The sequence below is a fragment of the Bufo bufo genome, chromosome 4 (assembly GCF_905171765.1).
Source record: "Bufo bufo chromosome 4, aBufBuf1.1, whole genome shotgun sequence".
Classification (NCBI taxonomy): domain Eukaryota; kingdom Metazoa; phylum Chordata; class Amphibia; order Anura; family Bufonidae; genus Bufo; species Bufo bufo.
The window spans coordinates 190,181,137-190,201,339 of record NC_053392.1 but is presented as its reverse complement, the minus strand read 5'-3'; the positions used below and the strand labels follow the sequence as shown (position 1 = coordinate 190,201,339).

The following is a 20,203-nucleotide window of genomic DNA, read 5'->3' as shown; positions in this document are numbered from 1 at the left end:
ACAGGTCATCTTTTGTCCTGACACTATTTCCAGGGCCCTTTAGGGTCAGATAGGGCTCTAGGTTACTGTGTATAAACATCCCTACCATCGAGGTCTGTTCATACTGATAGTAGTCAGGGCTTGGTTTATGGATTCACTAGGTGGTGACCTTCCCCCTTTTCCTAGTTTCCAGGCCCAGTACCTTTTCCCTTCCCTCATGTATTCGGTGTGGAGTTTACTACCCACACCGTGCCGTGACATTATCAACTGCCACAAACCGTCATTTTTTGTTTGTGTCAGTGAGGCTATGGATCCAATGGCTGCACTGGCTAGACAATTTCAGGGTCTGTCTATAGAGGTAGCTGACCTCTGCACGCAGATTCAGGGATTATAGGCTGCTGGTGCCAGTAGTAGTTACCAGGCCTGTCCTGAACCTAAGGTTGCATTTCCAGACAGATTTTCGGGAGGAAGGGATAATTTCATTCAGTTCAGAGAGTCGTGTAAATTGTACTTTAACTCCTTAGGGACCAGGCTCATTTTCACCTTAAGGACCAGCCCATTTTTTGCAAATCTGACCAGTGTCACTTTATGTGGTGATAACTTTAAAACGCTTTTACTTCTGTAGGCCATTCTGAGATTGTTTTTTCGTCACATATTGTACTTCATGACACTGGTAAAATGGAGTAAAAAAAAAATAAATCTTTTTTATTTATTAAAAAAAACAAATTTGCCAAAAATTTGGAAAAACTTGCAAATTTCCAAGTTTCAATTTCTCTACTTCTATAATACATAGTAATACCTACAAAAATAGTTATTACTTTACATTCCCCATATGTCTACTTCATGTTAGGATCATTTTGGGAATGACATTTTATTTTTGGGGGACGTTACAAGGCTTAGAATTTTAGAAGCATATCTTGGAAATTTCTCAGAAATTTTCAAAAAACAACTTTTTAAGGACCAGTTCAGGTCTGAAGTCACTTTGTGAGGCTTACATAATAGAAACCACACAAAATTTACCACATTCTAGAAACTACAACCCTCAAGGTATTCAAAACTGATTTTACAAACTTTGTTAACCCTTTAGGTGTTATAGAGATACAATTTCAAAATTTCACTTTTTTGGCAGATTTTCCATTTTAATATTTTTTTTCCAGTTACAAAGCAAGGGTTAACAGCCAAACAAAACTCAATATTTATGGCTCTGATTCTTTAGTTTACAGAAACACCCATATGTGGGCGTAAACAGCTGTACGGGCACACGGCAGGGCGCAGAAGGAAAGGAATGCCATACATTTTTTGGAAGGCAGATTTTGCTGGACTGGTTTTTTCACACCATGTCCTATTTGAAGCCCCCTCATGTACCCCTAGAGTAGAAACTCCCAAAAAGTGACCCCATTTTAGAAACTACACCCCTCAAGGTATTCAAAACAGATTTTTACAAACTTTGCTAACCCTTTAGGTGTTCCACAAGAATAAATGGAAAATAGAGATACAATTTCAAAATTTCACTTTTTTGGAAGAAATTCCATTTTAATCATTTTTTTCAAGTTACAAAACAAGGGTTAACAGCCAAACAAAACTCCAAAACTCCAAAAAAAGTGACCCCATTTTAGAAACTACACTCTTCAAGGTATTCAAAACCAATTTTAGAAACTTTGTTAACCCTTTAGGTGTTCCACAAGAATAAATGGAAAATAGAGATAAGATTTAAAAAATTTCACTTTTTTGGAAGATTTTCCATCTTATTTTTATTTTTCCAGTTACAAAGCAAGGGTTAACAGCCCAAAAAAACTAAATATTTATGGCTCTGATTCTGTAGTTTACAAAAACACCCCATATGTGGTCTTAAACCGCTGTACGGGTACATGGCAGGGCGCAGAAGAAAAGGAATGCCATACGGTTTTGGAAGGCAGATTTTGCTGGACTGGTTTTTTGACACCATGTCCCATTTGAAGCCCCCCTGATGCACCCCTAGAGTAGAAACTCCAAAAAAGTGACCCTATTTTAGAAACTACACCCCTCAAGGTATTCAAAACTGATTTTATAAACTTTTTTAACCCTTTAGGTGTTCCACAAGAATTCATGAAAAATAGAGATACAATTTCAAAATTTCACTTTTTTGGCAGATTTTCCATTTTAATAATTTTTTTCCAGTTACAAAGCAATGGTTAACAGCAAAAAAAACCTCTATATTTATGGCTCTGATTCTGTAGTTTACAGAAACACCCCATATGTGGTCTTAAACCGCTGTACGGGCACATGGCAGGGCGCAGAAGGAAAGGAATGCCATACATTTTTTGGAAGGCAGATTTTGCTGGACTGTTTTTTGACACCATGTCCCATTTGAAGCCCCCCTGATGCACCCCTAGAGTAGAAACTCCCAAAAAGTGACCCCATTTTAGAAACTACACCCCTCAAGGTATTCAAAACTGATTTTACAAACTTTGTTAACCCTTTAGATGTTCCATAAGAATAAATGGAAAATCGAGATACAATTTTTTTAATTTCACTTTTTTGGCAAATTTTCCATTTTAATAATTTTTTTCCAGTTACAAAGCAATGGTTAACAGCCAAACAAAACTCAATATTTATGGCCCTGATTCTGTAGTTTACAGAAACACCCCATATGTGGTCGTAAGCTGCTGTACGGGCACACGGCAGGGCACAGAAGGAAAGGAATGCCATACGGTTTTTGAAAGGCAGATTTTGCTAGACTGGTTTTTTGACACCATGTCCCATGTGAAGCCCCCCCTGATGCACCCCTAGAATAGAAATTCCAAAAAAGTTACCCCATTTTAGAAACTACAGGATAGGGTGGCAGTTTTGTTGGTACTAGTTTAGGGTACATATGATTTTTGGTTGCTCTATATTACACTTTTTGTGAGGCATGGTAACAAGAAATAGCTGTTTTGGCACAGTTTTTATTTTTTGTTATTTACAACATTCATCTGACAGGTTAGATCATGTGATATTTTTATATACCAGGTTGTCACGGACGCGGAGATACCTAATGTGTATACTATTATTTTATTTATGTAAGTTTTACACAAAGATTTCATTTTTTAAACAAAAAAAAATCATGTTTTAGTGTTTCCATAGTCTGAGAGCCATAGTTTTTTTCAGTTTTTGGACAATTATCTTGGGTAGGGTATGATTTTTGCGGGATGAGATGATGGTTTGATTGGCACTATTTTGGGGTGCGTATGACATTTTGATTGCTTGCCATTACACTTTTTGTGATATAAGGTGACAAAAAATTTTTTTTACGTTTTTTCACGGTGTTCATCCGAGGGGTTAGGTCATGTGATATTTTTATAGAGCAGGTTATTACGGATGCAGCTATACCTAATATGTATACTTTTTTAAATTTACTTAAGTTTTACGCAATAACAAATTTTTTAAAACAAAAAAATATATATTTTAGTGTCTCCATATTCTGAGCCATTGTTTTTTTATATTTTTTAGGCGATTGTCTTAGGTAGGGGCTCATTTTTTGCGGGATGAGGTGACGGTTAGATTGGTACTATTTTGGTGGGCATATGACTTTTTGATCGCTTGCTGTCATACTTTTTGTGATGTAATGTGACAAAAAAATTGTTTATTTAGCACAGTTTTTATTTTTTTATTTTTTACGGTGTTCATCTGAGGGGTTAGGTCATGTGATATGTTTATAGAGCCGGTCGATACGGACGCGGTGATAACTAATATATCAACTTTTTTTGCCAAATTTTGGGGGAAATTGACGTTTTTGTTTATTTTTTCAACTTTTTTTTCACTTTGTTTTTTGTCCCACTTTGGGACTTCAACTTTTGGGGGTCTAATCCACTTTACAATGCATTCCAATACTTCTGTATTAGAATGCATTGGCTGTATGAGTAATACAGTGTGTATTACTCATACAGCTTCCGGCCTTTGAGATCCAGGGGGCTGGATCTCACAGGCTCGTCAGAGGAAAGCAGCTCCGATGCCTAAGGAAGGCACCGCGCTGCCTTTCATGCCATCGGGTCCCCCCTACAGCCACACGGGAACCCGATGGCACCGCCGCAACCTGTAAAAGCCGCAAATCGCAGGTCTGAATTGACAAGGGGGTTTCACAGGCGCATTGTCCTCGGGTGCCTGCTCAATGATTTGAGCAGGCACCTTGTTCCGATCACCGCCCGCTGGGCGGCAGTGATCGGAACTACACATGATGTACCGGTACGTCATGTATCCTTAAGTATCGGGACATCATGCCATACCGGTACATCATGTGTCCGGAACAGGTTAATTTACGTCCGCTCTAGTGTTGATTGAGTACCAAAGTGTTCGGGAGCTCGGGTGCTCGAGTAGAACACTTTGGGATGCTCAGGTGCTCTACAGAGTCAATGGAAGTCAATGGGAGAACCCGACTATTAAACCAGACAACCCCTGCTCTGAAGAGGGGAGGGTGTCTGGTTCATAGGAAAAGGTCAGAAATTGATGGAAACAACACTGAAATGGTTCGGGAACAGCATGGGGAGGATGTCTGGATGCATCTCGGACTCCCAGGTCGCTGCTGGGAACAATGTTGTCCGAGTAGTACGCCACTTTTACAGACTGACAATAATAGTGCAAGTGCTGCCAAAAATTACAAGGAAGAGGCACTCCAATACAACCTGTATATCACATAAAGGAGGGCCTTATTCACATTGTAGTACAATTGTTCAGGTAGTGGGACTCCTACACTCATAAAGCCTATGCACTAAGTGAAAGGGCTGCCAAAAATTAGGAACCGGCACTCCAATACACACCCTTGAAAAATTATGGTTGAGGGTCTGCTGGTGAGCTGACTGTCTAAAACATTATGGGCGAGGGCCTGCTGCTGATCTGACCATGGAAAAAATTCTGGGCGAGGGCCTGCTGCTGAGCTGACCATCTAAAACATTATGGGCAAGGACCTGCTGCTGAGCTGACCATCTAAAACATTGTTGGCGAGGGTCTGCTGCTGACCTGACCATCTAACACATTAGGGGTGAGGGTCTGCTGCTGAGCTGACTCTCTAAAACATTAGGGGAAAGTGCCTGCTGCTGAGCTAACCATTGAAAAAATTAAGGTTGAGGGCCTGGTGCTGAGCTGACCATCGAAAAAATTTTGGTTGAGGACCTGCAGATAAAAAATTCAAATAATTTTTCCTCTGTAATATAATTGCAGTTGCCTGCCAGTGAGTGTCAGGCCCGAAGACTGTACTGTGCCCACTGCCCACCACTTATATAGGGTGGCACAGCACCTTGCAGATAAAAAAGTCATTTAATTTTTCCTCTGTAATATAATTGCAGTTGCCTGCCAGTGTGTGTCAGGCCCACAGACTGTACTGTGCCCACTGCCCACCACTTATATAGGGTGGCACAGCACCTTGCAGATAAAAAATTAATTTAATTTTTCCTCTGTAATATAATTGCAGTTGCCTGCCAGTGTGAGTCAGGCCCACAGACTGTACTGTGCCCACTGCCCACCACTCATATAGGGTGGCAGATAAAAAAGTCATTTAATTTTTCCTCTGTAATATAATTGCAGTTGCCTGCCAGTGTGTGTCAGGCCCAAAGACTGTACTGTGCCCACTGCCCACCACTTATGTTGGGTGGCACAGCACCTTGCAGATAAAAAAGTCATTAAATTTTTCCTCTGTAATATAATTGCAGTTGCCTGCCAGTGAGTGTCAGGCCCACAGACTGTACTGTGCCCACTGCCCACCACTCATATAGGGTGGCACAGCACCTTTCAGATAAAAAAGTCATTTAATTTTTCCTCTGTAATATAATTGCCGTTGCCTGCCAGTGAGTGTCAGGCCCACAGACTGTACTGTGCCCACTGCCCACCACTCATATAGGGTGGCACAGCACCTTGCAGATAAAAAAGTCATTTAATTTTTCCTCTGTAATATAATTGCAGTTGCCTGCCAGTGAGTGTCAGGCCCACAGACTGTACTGTGCCCACTGCCCACCACTCATATAGGGTGGCACAGCACCTTGCAGATAAAAAATTCATTTAATTTTTCCTCTGTAATATAATTGCCGTGACCTGCCAGTGTGTGTCAGGCCCGCAGACTGTACTGTGCCCACTGCCCACCACTCATATAGGGTGGCACAGTACCTTGCATGCATAGTACCACTAATCTAAAAAATAAATGACAGGCAGAGGCAGGCCACCCCGCAGGGGCCGTCGTGGTCGTGGTGCTGGGATTTCCTTTGGCCCTAGAATAATTCCCAGTGTTCAGAGGCCACGTACCCTGAACTCGAAAAATTCTGAGGACATAGTTGACTGGCTTACACAGGACACCCAATCTTCTACAGCTTCCGCTCGGAACCTTGATGCACTATCCTCCTCCAGCTCAGCTTCGTGCACCTCTCAAGTTGCCACTCGCCCGGCTGCCGCCACCACAAACACTAACACCACAGCCGCTTCACTTGATCCGTCAGAGGAGTTATTTACACATCAGTTGGAAGAAATGAGTGATGCGCAACCATTATTGCCAGAGGATGTAGATAACAGGGATATGTCTCAGTCAGGCAGCATTACACACATGGACGTACGGTGTGATGATGATGATGTTGTACCCGCTGCTGCTTCCTTTGCTGAGTTGTCAGATACAAGTGAAGCGGTTGATGATGACGATGTGTCCGTGGATGTCACGTGGGTGCCCGCTCGAAGAGAAGAAGAACAGGGAGAAAGTTCAGATTGGGAGACAGAGAGGAGGAGGAGACAAGGTGGAAGCAGGGGGAGGTCGTCGCAAGGAGCTAGTGGCACAGTCAGACAGCATGTATCTGCACCCGGGGTCAGCCAGACAGCACGCCAATCAACGCATGCTGTTGCCACCACCAGAATGCCGTCATTGCAAAGCTCAGCAGTGTGGAATTTTTTGTGTGTGTCTGCCTCTGATAACAGCAATGCCATTTGCAACCTGTGCCAAAAGAAACTTAGTCGTGGGAAGTCCAACACCCACCTAGGTACAACTGATTGCGAAGGCACATGATCTCAGATATCAAACGCCTATGGGATAAACATATGATCAGTACAAGCAGCACACAAACTCAAAGCCACCATCCTCCTCCTGGTCCAGCATCTTCAGCCACGTCAACCACTGCTGTCCTCCTTGCCCCCCCTTAACCACCCTCCACTCCGACTCTCACGTTCAGCAGTTCCTGCTCATCTGCCCACAGTCAGGTGTCAAGGAAATGTTTGAGCGTAAGAAGCCAATGTCACAGAGTCACCCCCTTGCCCGGCGTCTGACAGCTGGCTTGTCGGAACTCTTAGCCAGCCAGCTTTTACCATACAAGCTGGTGGAGTCTGAGGCCTTTAAAAAATTTGTAGCTATTGGGACACCGCAGTGGAAGGTACCCGGCCGAATTATTTTTTTTCACAAAAGGCAATCCCCAACCTGTACTCTATTGTGGAAAAGGAAGTCATGGCATGTCTGGCACACAGTGTTGGGGCAAGGGTCCATCTGACCACTGATACCTGGTCTGCAAAGCACGGTCAGGGCAGGTATATCACTTACACTGTGCATTGGGTAAACCTGCTGACGGCTGCCAAGCATGGAATGCGTGGCTCTGCAGAGGAGTTGGTGACACCGCCACGACTTGCAGGCAGGCCTGATGCCACTTTCTCTACTCCTCCTACTCCATCCTCTCCCATAACCTCCTCAGCTGAGTCCTCTTCTGCTGCTGCGTCTTTCTCCACATCAACTGCACCCCCCAGCTCCCCAGGGGCTATTCCACATCCCGGATACGACAGTGTCACGCCGTCTTGGGGTTGACTTGCCTGAAAGCAGAGAGTCACACCGGACCAGCACTCCTGTTCGCCCTGAACGCACAGGTGGATCAGTGGCTGACCCCGCACCAATTGGAGATCGGCAAAGTGGTGTGTGACAACGGAAGCAATTTGTTGGCAGCATTGAATTTGGGCAAGTTGACACATGTGCCGTGCATGGCACATGTGTTGAATCTGATCGTACAACGCTTTGTGCATAAGTACCCAGGCTTACAGGACATCCTTAAGCAGGCCAGGAAGGTGTGTGGCCATTTCTGGCATTCCTACATGGCCATGGCGCACTTTTCCAATATTCAGCAGTGAAAACAACATGCCAGTGAGGCGCTTGATTTGCGACAGCCCGACACGAAAGAATTCAACACTCCTAATGTTCGACCGCCTGCTCCAACAAGAAAAAGCTGTCAATGATTATTTATATGACCGGGGTGCTAGGACAGCCTCTGCGGAGCTGGGTATTTTTTGGCCGCGTTACTGAACGCTAATGCACAATGGCTGTAGGCTCATGCATCCTTTTGCGGTAGTGACAAACCTGGTCAGTCAAACCCAAGGCAACATCATCGACCTCATCCCATATGCGTTTTTTCTGGAGCGTGCTCTGCGAAGAGTGCTGGATCAGGCCATAGATGAACATGAAGAGGAAGAGTTGTGGTCACCATCACCACCAGAAGCATCCTTGTCGTCGTCGATTGCTGGACCTGCGGCAATGCAGAGAGAGGAGTCTGAAGAAGAGGAGTGAGAGGAGGAAGGTGGCTTTGAGGAGGTGGAAGACCAAGTCCCCTTGAAACAACTTTTCCATCGCTATTGTGGCCAGAAAGAGTCCCTGTGGGTTTTAAAATTCGCCTGCCTATTGAAGTCTATGGCGGTCCGCCTGGTTCGCCCATTCGCGAAGATTTGCGGAAATTCGCATTCGCCGTTCGCGAACGGAAAATTTTATCTCTAGTAATGACATTGCCAGCCAGATAATAGAAAATACCATAAATTGCAAATAAACACATATACTTTATTTAGATGTTTAAAGTGTCCCATTTACACACATATGTGGGACGCTGCACTCTCCACCACAGAAATGAGAGATGAGAAGTTCTCTTTGTAGCGGGGGTCGAGAAGGATGAACAACCAGTAATCTGTGTTGGCCAAAATGCGTGTAACGCGAGGGTCACAGGAAAGGCAGCATAACATAAAGTCAGCCTTGTGTGCCAGAGTTCCAACAGACAAGACTTTGCTGTCCTCATCAGGAGAATGACTTTCAATCTCCTCATTCTCTTCCTCGTCTTCTGCCCATCCACGCTGAACAGATGGAATAAACCTGCTGTGGGTACTACCCTCTGTAGCGGAGGCAACCATCTCCTGCTCCTCCTCCTCCCCCTCATCATCATCCAATTCACGCTGAGAAGACAAACGAAGGGTAATCTGGCTATCACCCTGTGTACTGTCTTCCCCCATTTCCACCTCTTCCACATGCAAAGCGTCCTCCATTGTGAGCAGCGAGCTTTTCAGTAGACACAGAAGTGGGATGGTTCTGCTAATAATAGCGGCATCGCCGCTCACCATCTGTGTTAATTCCTCAAAGTTGCGTAAAACCTCACAGAGGTCAGACATCCATGCCCACTCGTCGCTTGTGAAGAGCGAAAGCTGACTGGAAAGTTGACGACCATGTTGCAGCTGGTATTCCACTACTGCCCTCCGCTGCTCACCAAGCCTGGCCAACATGTGTAACGTGGAGTTCCAGCGCGTGTTCACGTCGCACAACAATAGGTGAGCTGGTAATTGCAAGTGCTGCTGCAGCGTTGCCAGACCGGCGGCAGCTGTAGATGACTTTCAGAAATGGGCACACACGCGGCACACCTTCACTAGTCGCTCAGCAAATAGGGGTAGGTTTTGAGAAACCGCTGAACCACTAAGTTGAACACGTGGGCTAGTCATGGTATGTGTGTGCGCTTGCCGAACTCCAAAGCCGCCACCAAATTATAGCCATTATCAGACACAACCATGCCTGGTTGCAGGTTGAGTGGCGAGAGCCACAGCTCAGTATGGTCCCTTATATCCTGCCATAGCTCTGCGGCGGTGTGCTGTTTGTCACCTAAACAAATTAGTTTAAGCAGACCTGTTGCCGCTTCCCCACTGCAGTGCTACACTGCTTCCAGCTACTGACTGATGGCTGACTGGTGCTGCAAGATGATAATTCAGAGGTGGAAGTGGAGGAGGAGAAGGGGGGTTGCATCCACTAATGTAGATGGTGGCAGAAATCCTGATGGAAGTAGGGCCTGCAATCCTTTGTGTCGGTAGCACCTGTGCCATCCCAGGGTACGACTTGCTCCCGGCCTCCACAACGTTCACCCAGTCTGCCATCAGGGAAATGTAGCGTTCCTGGTCACAAGCACTTGTCCATGTGTCAGTCGTTAAGTGGACCTTCCCAATAACTGCATTGGTTAGGGCACGGGTGATATTACGGGACACATGCTGGAATCGGCACACCGGGAAAAATATTGATGGCTGGGGACTGAGTAATGAGGGACCGCCGCTGCCATCAGGTTGCGGAAGCCTCAGTGTCCGCAAGCCTAAAAGGCAACATTTCTAGGGCCAGCAATTTGGAAAGGTGCGCATTTAGTGCTATGGTCTGTGGGAAAGGTGCGCATTTAGTGCTATGGTCTGTGGGTGGGTGGTTGGGTATTTGCGCTTTCGTTCAAAGGCCTGGGGTATGGACATCTATATGCTGTGCTGGGACACAGAAGTGGATGTGCTAGCTGATGGTGCTTGCAAAGGTCCAGTTGCAGGGCAGGAGAGGTATCCAGGCCATGATCACGTGAGAAAGGTGTTACAGATCCTAAGAGAGAATAAATTGTAGGCTAAGATGGAAAAGTGTTTATTTGCAGTTCAAGAAGTGCAATTCCTGGGTTTCCTACTCTCATCTTCAGGTTTTCATATGGATCCAGAGAAGATCCGTGCTATCTTGGACTGGGATCGACCCGAAAATCTGAAAGCGCTTATGCGGTTTTTGGGATTCTTGGGGTTCACCAATAGAGATGGTCTTGCAGTTCGCCCGGCGAACTTTGCGTGTTCGCGATTCACCGAACATGCGAACATATGGAGAAATCCGTGCCCGCCATATTCTTTTACATTGTGAAGAACTTTGACCCATGACACATCCATCAGTATAGAACAGCCAATTGAGACGTTTCAGCACATACCCCATACCTTTTAAAAAAAACTGATCTGGTCGCCATTTTACATTCAGTGTTTTGCCAGTGTAGGGAGAGGTTGCTGTGTGGAGCAGGGACAGGCTGTTAGGGACACCAAACGCTAGCTAATAGGGCCACAAAAGTCATTTTAAGCACTAGTATAGGTGTGCTATCGATATGTGTTATACACAGAGGGGTGCGATATACTTATAATATACTTTTATAATGAGTCAAAAACACATAGATCTACAGGGTGGGCCATTTATATGGATACACCTTAATAAAATGGGAATGGTTGGTGATATTAACTTCCTGTTTGTGGCACATTAGTATATGTGAGGGGGGAAACTTTTCAAGATGGGTGGTGACCATGGTGGCCATTTTGAAGTTGGCCATTTTGAATCCAACTTTTGTTTTTTTCAATAGGAAGAGGGTCATGTGACACATCCAACTTATTGGTAATTTCACAAGAAAAATAATGGTGTGCTTAGTTTTAACGTAACTTTATTCTTTCATGAGTTATTTACAAGTTTCTGACCACTTATAAAATGTGTTAAATGTGCTGCCCATTGTGTTGGATTGTCAATGCAACCCTCTTCTCCCACTCTTCACACACTGATAGCAACACCGCAGGAGAAATGCTAGCACAGGCTTCCAGTATCCGTAGTTTCAGGTGCTGTACATTTCGTATCTTCACAGCATAGACAATTGCCTTCAGATGACCCCAAAGATAAAAGTCTAAGGGGGTTAGATTGGGAGACCTTGGGGGCCATTCAACTGGCCCTCAATGACTAATCCACTTTCCAGGAAACTGTTCATCTAGGAATGCTCGGACCTGACACCCATAATGTGGTGGTGCACCATCTTGCTGGAAAAACTCAGGGAACGTGCCAGCTTCAGTGCATAAAGAGGGAAACACATCATCATGTAGCAATTTTGCATATCCAGTGACCCCCTTAGACTTTTATCTTTGGGGTCATCTGAAGACAATTGTCTATGCTGTGAAGATACGAGATGTGCAGCACCTGAAACTACGGATACTGGAAGCCTGTGCTAGCATTTCTCCTGTGGTGTTGCTATCAGTGTGTGAAGAGTGGGAGAAAAGGGTTGCATTGACATCGTCCTCCATGCCTCCCACTCTTGTCATGGTGGACAGTAATCTGGAATTTCAGATCGCTAGGATAGTGGACTCTCAAATTCTCTGTAGATCCGTAGATAGGTGTGATATATAGACCACCTAGCCAAGTCAAAGAATTAGATGATCTACTAGTTGAGGAAATAGCTAAAATGACATTGAAAGGGGAAGTTATCATTATGAGAGACTTTAATCTTCCTGATGTAAACTGGAAAACCAAAATAGTTAGTTCTGCCAGGAGTACAGATATTCTAAATTCCCTACTGGGATTATCTCTACAGCAAGTAGTTGAGCAGCCAACTCGGAAGGAGGCCATTTTAGATTTAGTATTCACAAATGGGAATTTGGTATCTGATATTACTAAAAAAAGTTTTTAGATTTTAGAAAAACTGACTTTTCTAAAATTAGATTAGTGGTATACTAGTCCCTATCAGATTAAAACAGTTTCAATGGAGTCCAGGAGAAATGGGACTACTTAAAAGTGGCACTATTGAAGGCAACAGATAATTGCATTAGGCTTGTCAGTAAAAGCAAAAAAAGGAAGAGACCAACAGAAGTGGCCAAAATATTAAAAACAAAAAGATAGCATTTAGTAATTATAAAAAACAAAAAAAACAAGGATGACAGGCAAATTTATAAGATTAGGCAGAGAGAGGCCAAACAAGTTATAAGAGCTTCTAAAGCACAGGCAGAAGAGAAATCAGCTCAGTCAGTGAAAAAAGGTGATAAGACATTTTTCAGATACATAAATGAAAAAAGGAAACTAAAACAAGGAATTAACAAATTAAAAACAAAAGAAGGAAGATATATGGAAGAAGATAAAGAACTAGCTGACTGCCTCAATGAATACTTCTGTTCAGTTTTTACAAAGGAAAATGAAGGAAAAGGACCTCAGTTAGGAAGGAAGACTTATTAATCTTTTGATGCATGTGTCTTTACAGAGGAAAAGGTTCTAAGTCAGCTGTCTAAAATTAATACAAATAAGTCACAGGGGCCTGATGGGATACACCCAAAGCTATTAAAAGAGCTTAGCTGTGAACTAGAAAAACCATTTACAGATTTATTTAACCAATCACTGATAACAGGAGTCGTCCCAGAAGATTGGAAATTAGCAAATGTTGTGCCCATTCACAAGAAAGGTAGTAGGGAGCAATCGGGCAACTATAGGCCAGTAAGCCTGACATCAATAGTGGGGAAATTAATGAAACCATACTTAAGGAGAGGATTGTGGAACATCTAAAATCCCATGGTTTGAAAGACGAAAAACAGCATGGGTTAACTTCAGGGAGATCATGTCAAACTAACACTATTGATTCTTTTTGATTGGGTGACTAAAATAATAGATGGCGGAGGTGCAGAAGACATTGCTTATCTAGACTTTAGTAAGGCTTTTGATACTGTCCCACATAGAAGGCTTATCAATAAATTGCAGTCTTTGTGCTTGGACTCCCATATTGTTGAATGGATTAGGCAGTGGCTAAGGGACAGACAACAGAGGGTTATAGTCAATGGAGTATATTCAGACAATGGTCTTGCTACCAGTGGGGTACCTCAGGGATCTGTTCTGGGACACATATTGTTTAATATCTTTATCAGCAAAATTGCAGAAGGCCTCAATGGTAGGGTGTGTCTTTTTGCTGATGACACAAAGATTTGTAACAGGGTTGATGTTCCTGGAGGGATAGACCAAATGGAAAAGGATTTAGGAAAACTAGATGAATGGTCAAAAATCTGGCAACTAAAATTTAATGTTGATAAGTGCAAGATAATGCACCTGGGGCGTAAAAACCCAAGAGCAGAATATAAAATCAGTGGCACAGTCCTAACCTCAGTATCTGAGGAAAAGGATTTAGGGGTCATTATTTCAGAAGACTTAAAGGTAGGCAGACAATGTCATAGAGCAGCAGGAAATGCTAGCAGAATGCTTGGGTGTATAGGGAGAGGCATTACCAGTAGAAAGAGGGAGGTGCTCATGCCGCTGTACAGAGCACTAGTGAGACCTCATTTGGAGTATTGTGCTCAGTACTGGAGACCATATCTCCAGAAGGATATTGATACTTTGGAGAGAGTTCAGAGAAGAGCTACTAAACTAGTAAATGGATTGCAGGATAAAACTTACCAGGAAAGATTAAAGGACCTTAACATGTATAGCTTGGAAGAAAGACGAGACAAAGGGGATATGATAGAAACTTTTAAATACATAAAGGGAATCAACACGGTAAAAGAGGAGAGAATATTTAAAAGAAGAAAAACTGCTACAAGAGGACATTGTTTTAAATTAGAGGGGCAAAGGTTTAAAAGTAATATCAGGAAGTATTACTTTACTGAGAGAGTAGTGGATGCATGGAATAGCCTTCCTGCAGAAGTGGTAGCTGCAAATACAGTGAATGAGTTTAAGCATGCATGGGATAGGCATATGGCCATCCTTCATATAAGATAGGGCCAAGGGCTATTCATAGTATTCAGTATATTGGGCAGACTAGATGGGACAAATGGTTCTTATCTGCTGACACATTCTATGTTTCTATGTTTCTGTCCCTCCAGTATCTTGTTCACTGGAAGGGTTACAGACCAGAGGAGAGGATGTGGGTTCCAGCGGCCGATGCTAATGCTAGTCGTCTGGTGAAAGCCTTTCACAGAGCTCATCCGGATAAAGTCAGTCATGGCTGTCCAGAGGTCACCCGTAGAAGGGGGGGGGGGGGTAATGTCATGGTCTCGAACGTGACAGGTGTCAGAAGATCTAAGAGACTGGCTGCACGTGATGTGATCTGACAGCCTCTTTGGTTTCACTTATTTCTGTGTTGTTGCTGATTATGATCACACCTCTTGTCTCAGGTGTAGCTTAAGTGGTCATTCCAACTCCTCTATTTATTCTGGTCTCACCCATCATGCTATGCGGTTGATAGCTCCTTTCTGATGATGTTTGGTTCTCCATTGAGTTCCTGCTCCTCCATGTACTTCCGAGTTAAGTGTCTTTTCCCTATTTCTAGTTTGTTATATTCCTCTATCTTTTGGTATTAGGCCTGAGGGAGTCTCCTGTTCCTTGAGCTGGGAAGGAACAGGTCATCTTTTATCGTGACACTATTCCCTTCCCTCCTGTGTCCAGTGTGAAGTTTACTACCCACACCTCGCTGTGACATCATCTTAGCCACCTGATGCATCTATAATAATAAACTAGGTAGTTTTTAAATATTCTACCCAATTTTTACATGGATATAGGCTGGTTAAGATGCTTTGGTGGGGGACTGGGGGCTCAACTTTGTCAGGGGCCCACCGGGGGATTCACCTATTGTTCTGTGGGCCACTCCGAGTCTGTTCACTTATGCAACTTGTTGTTATTATTATTATTATTATTATCATCTACGTCATTTCATATTTCTTATTCCATTTTACATTACAGAAGTAATAATTCAGCCTACACCAGCAGTAACCTATAGAACAATTGGAGGAATCCTTGACTTTTATGTATTTATTGGCAACAATCCAGAAGAAGTTGTTATGGAGTATCTAGAGGTATGCATTGCTTTTTGGCTTTAATTTTTATCAGAGAATGAAGCACATATTAAGTCACAAATAACAGTCCAGGATATTGAGGGGATGAAACATTTCCTCTTTTATGATTGAAGAAGGTTATCTCTTTAGTTCTTCAAAAAATAAAACAGAAATACATCTTGTATTACTTGTGTTTTCTTTATTTGTGTTGCATGTTGCTATAACCAAAATTGCTGTTATGGGAAGCATCAGTTTTTGTGCTTGTTTTTACTGATGTCCATGGCGATAATATAACTGCAATGTAAGTGTAAAATCAACTGTAAAAATGCAATTCTTGGTCTGTATCATCATCATCATCATCATTATTTATTTATTTATTTATTTTAGTTTATTGGAAAACCGTACATGCCTGCATATTGGACTCTCGGGTTCCATCTCAGTCGATGGGGCTACAAATCACTTGATGAAGTAAAGGACGTAGTTCAAAGAAACCGAGCAATTAATATTCCATATGTGAGTAGAAAATGGCTATATAAGCCAATATTCCCTAAGACTGCCCAGTATTAGTTACAGTGCAGTTTCTGAACTATTTCAAAACTTTCTGACTTTAAAAATGGAAATCTGCTGGTTCAGGAGCAAATGTATTTGAATGTGGAGTTTCGCAAAAACATATTATATTTTATAGAATTGCATCCATAGAATAGGAAGAGGCTTCAAAACCTGCCCACCATCCTGAAACCGAATAGCAGCTGCTGTGTAATGCACACATTAATGCAATGTTATACAACTTGATCAACTCCCTAATATTTTTATATGACTTTTTTTTAAATTATTATAATTTTTTAAATCTAATTTTGAAGGGAAGACACTGAGGGGATTATTTATTAAGACCGATGATTTAGACGCCGGTATTAATAAGGCACTGCCAGTGTTCCGCCAAAGTTACGTAGAGGCAATGTCCTCTATATAACTTCAGCAGATCCACTGCCGCTTCTAAATCGATGCCAGCTCCGTTGCTGGCGTAGTTTTAGACTATTTTCTATACCTAAAATAGTCGTAGATAATGATGAATGAGACAGGCCTGCCGGCCTGTCCCCTTTCCCCACTAACACCAAGCCCACTTTTTTAAGCTGGCGTGAGCAGGGAAAAGTCACAAATTGCGGCACAAAAAACCTTTGTGCCACAATCTGCGCCAGAAATATACCTAATATAGATGTATTTCTGTTATGAAATAACTCCCTAAGTAAAGAACAAAATGGAAGTAGGCAGTTCATGGCTTTCAAATATAAAACGATGTCACTTGGCAGCTAAATTTAAACTTATTATAGTATTTAGTATTGGAAAACCATGTACTGAACAAATTATTGCTTGACTCATTATTATATTTAGGTAAACTAACATCTACTGTCTGTTGTAACACAGTGAATTGCTACAGTAAATTAACAAATTAAAAGGGATGTCTTAACATTATAGACTAGTGTTGTATAATGCAGAATGAAAAACGACTTACTTTTGTAATGTACTTTTTGCTGCAAAAATGCTCTAGTTTTGAGATATTCCCTTTATTTCATTACCATGGTGCCCTCTGGTGTTCAGTCTGCATAGTAATATGCAGGTCCTGCTACTGAGCTGATTGAGCAAGTCACACATGCTACTGTAAGTTGCATCTTGCCACTGCCACCGGCTGGTCACAAGCCATGATACAAAATGATTTACCTCTGCAAGCTGTGACAGTGTTCCTTCACATGAGGCAGATTTTGTTGCAGAAGTTTTGTTCAAATGATAGTTGGTTCTTTTCACCTTTCAAATGAATAGAAATGATTTTTAATCACAGAAAATTTCTGCAACAAACTTCCATAGTAATCCAAATGAATTATCGGATGTGCGCTTGCCAGGCAGTGATGACATCATTTTGCATGGCCCTGTATTCTTGTGATGGTGTATTTACCTCGGGGATCAGCGCACATGTAGTACAGGCCTCAAGCTTGCTGAGCAGAAGGAGTCTGTACTGTGTATTAACCAATGATATCGCTGCACAGCTGGAAGAGATGGACCTTGGCATAGGGGAGACTTGATGCCAACATCTGTCCCTTCCAGGTGTAGAGAGATGTAATCCGAGCATGTGCAGTATAGACTCCTTCGGCCCAGCAAGCATAAGGCTTGTACTGTGCATGCGCTGAACCCCAAGGCAACTCATTAGAGTCCAGGGGCCAGGTGAAATTATGTTGTCTCTGCCTGTCCTGTCACTCAATGCTGGGGGTGGGGGGGGGGGGGAGCAGGGACAACAGTGAAATGGAACAAATCTTTTGATGGAAGGAGGTGCAACACTGCCTTCCTTGTTGCACCAAGCAGGACATTTGCAGATTATAGAAGCATCAATTTCTTTGGAATGGGATCACCGATTGGGATGGTGGAAAACTGTGTTTGAATCAGGAGGCAAGCACATATCTAAAAATTCATTTGGATTACTATGCCATTTTCCCTTTAAAAATTAAATTGGTTTAGGTGAGGAAGATTAATTTAGATACAGTTAAAATGTTTATACTGTAGTTGTACTGGGAAGAAAATAAATGTAATAGGAACTCCCAGGTTTAAGTCTAAGTCTAAAAAAAAAGAGGATTGTGATATTTCCCCATTTACACCCAAGAACATGTGAATTGTTTTCTTGAGTGTAAATGGGGAAATCTATAAACACTTTTATACAGTGTCGGTGGTGATCATACTTACCTTGTCCCCAGGCCAACTCTTCCTCTCCCTGCAGCAGGGGTGGGGGGGGTCCACTGCAGCTAATCACAAGCCACGGTGACCTGTTTCACTTGCCTCAAGACAAAGAAATTCATATAGGTTCTTTAGTTTCTGTCAATCATGTTGATATTCAGTGTGTATAATCTTACATAAATGGGAAATCTATGGTGATGGTTTTGGATGGCATAGGAACATTTTAAATCAATTCTTTATTTGCATTTTTTTTTTTTTTTTTTTTTAAATGTAATTTTGGTACATAATATGTACTTTAGGAAGTTATAAAACACATCTAGGGTTATTTGCACTTGTCCCTTTATTTTATTTTTTTCACCTTTCCAATATAAACACATATGAAGGACTCCACTTTTTCTTTTCTTTTTTTTGGTTACTGGAAAAAGGGGAGTGGCTGGTTGGGTTGTTATCTCCATATGTAGTAAATATATATATTTTTTTCTTCTTGTATAAAAGCAAAGTGCAAACTATTATACAGCAATATGTAGGTGAAACATCTCTGCCTCTCAATCAGTCCTCTGTAAGGCTAAAATTATAAATCCTCATTGTAAAAAAAAAAAAAATACCTGGAGGAGGGGGAGGGCCAACAGTTTATTTTGTGAATTTTGATACTTATCTGAGATAAGAAGATTCAGCAGCAGTTTGTAGCTCTATGTAAAACACTTAGACACTTCATTACATGTTGTAACGGTCGTGTACACACACACACAGGGGGGAGGGAAGTGACCACTGCACTCCACCCTCAACCCTGGCCCTGCCTACTTGCCTCGCAAGTCCTAATGACAGGGGACAACTGGACGGCAATCCCTACCTTGGAATAAGTGCAGGGAGGACAGACCAGACAAACAACATAACGTGAATTGACCGAGTCAATACCAGGAGAGCAACGAAGTGCAAATGAAGCAAGCAGAGAATTGTCAGGAGAAGCCGGGGTCATAAATACCAGGAGAGCCGTGTAGTACCAAAGGAGTCAGCAGAGGATCGTCAGAAGGATCCGGGGTCAGAATACCAGGAGAGCAGCAAAGTACACAAGGAGCAGGCAGAGGATCATCAGGAAATCAGCAAAATGTAAGTATGCCAGGTCAGACAAAATCACAGGTGGAACCTAAATAACAGGCAAACTGTGGCCAGCAGGCTGTCTGTTTAAATACTGACTAGCAGGGGTTAAGTGACGTGGCCAGTGTCACATGACTCACCCTGCTGCAAATGGATGAGCACTGAGTGCCCAGCTCGGTGCTCAGGCTTAATCTGGTTGCTGGGGGAACAGAGGACGCCGGCCGCGCTGAGGAGGCGGGGCACCATCGGCGCTGCAGAGAGTAAGCCCATTGCAGGCGCCCCTTGACAGTTGTGCTGGATGCATCTATAAGGATTCAAAGGAATAGATTTAGTAATGAGTAAATATTGTAGGGCATATTTATAAGGTGAAATGCAACAGAAACATTGTTGTAATATACATTAAAATGTTGCAAGGAATGTGACTCATATTTATGAAAGACAAGCATCTGCACTTTTAAAGACCACTCCCATATACATGTGAGAAAGGTACATGTAGGTACATAAGGTTAGGTTACTTAAGATATATTTTTTTTCATAATAACATGCCACATTGTAAAAGTGTAGATCACATATAACATCAAACACAGAAATTAACAGTAAGTTGGTAAGGGAGGGGGAGGGTATGTAGAGTGAAGACTTGGCATGGTATCCAGAGGAATAATTGAGGCTGCTTACTTATCAGAATGGGGTCACACAAAGCCCAAGCCTTGATGAGTGAGAGCATAATACCCATCTGTCCTAGGGAGATCACTTTACATAGCATATTCTGTACAAATTATTATTTTTATGTTGCGGAAGAATGAGCTGGATGAGAATC

The 20,203-nt window shown here is 42.6% G+C and overlaps 1 protein-coding gene across 1 annotated transcript in view; it reads left to right on the top strand.

Annotated features, from left to right (window-relative positions):
- SI (sucrase-isomaltase) overlaps positions 1-20,203 on the top strand; it is a 359,277-nt gene that overhangs the window by 150,054 nt on the left and 189,020 nt on the right. Inside the window, exons 10-11 of the mRNA XM_040428175.1 lie at positions 15,482-15,594; positions 15,961-16,086. Coding sequence (XP_040284109.1) covers positions 15,482-15,594; positions 15,961-16,086 — 239 coding nt within the window. The remainder of the gene's footprint in view (positions 1-15,481; positions 15,595-15,960; positions 16,087-20,203) is intronic.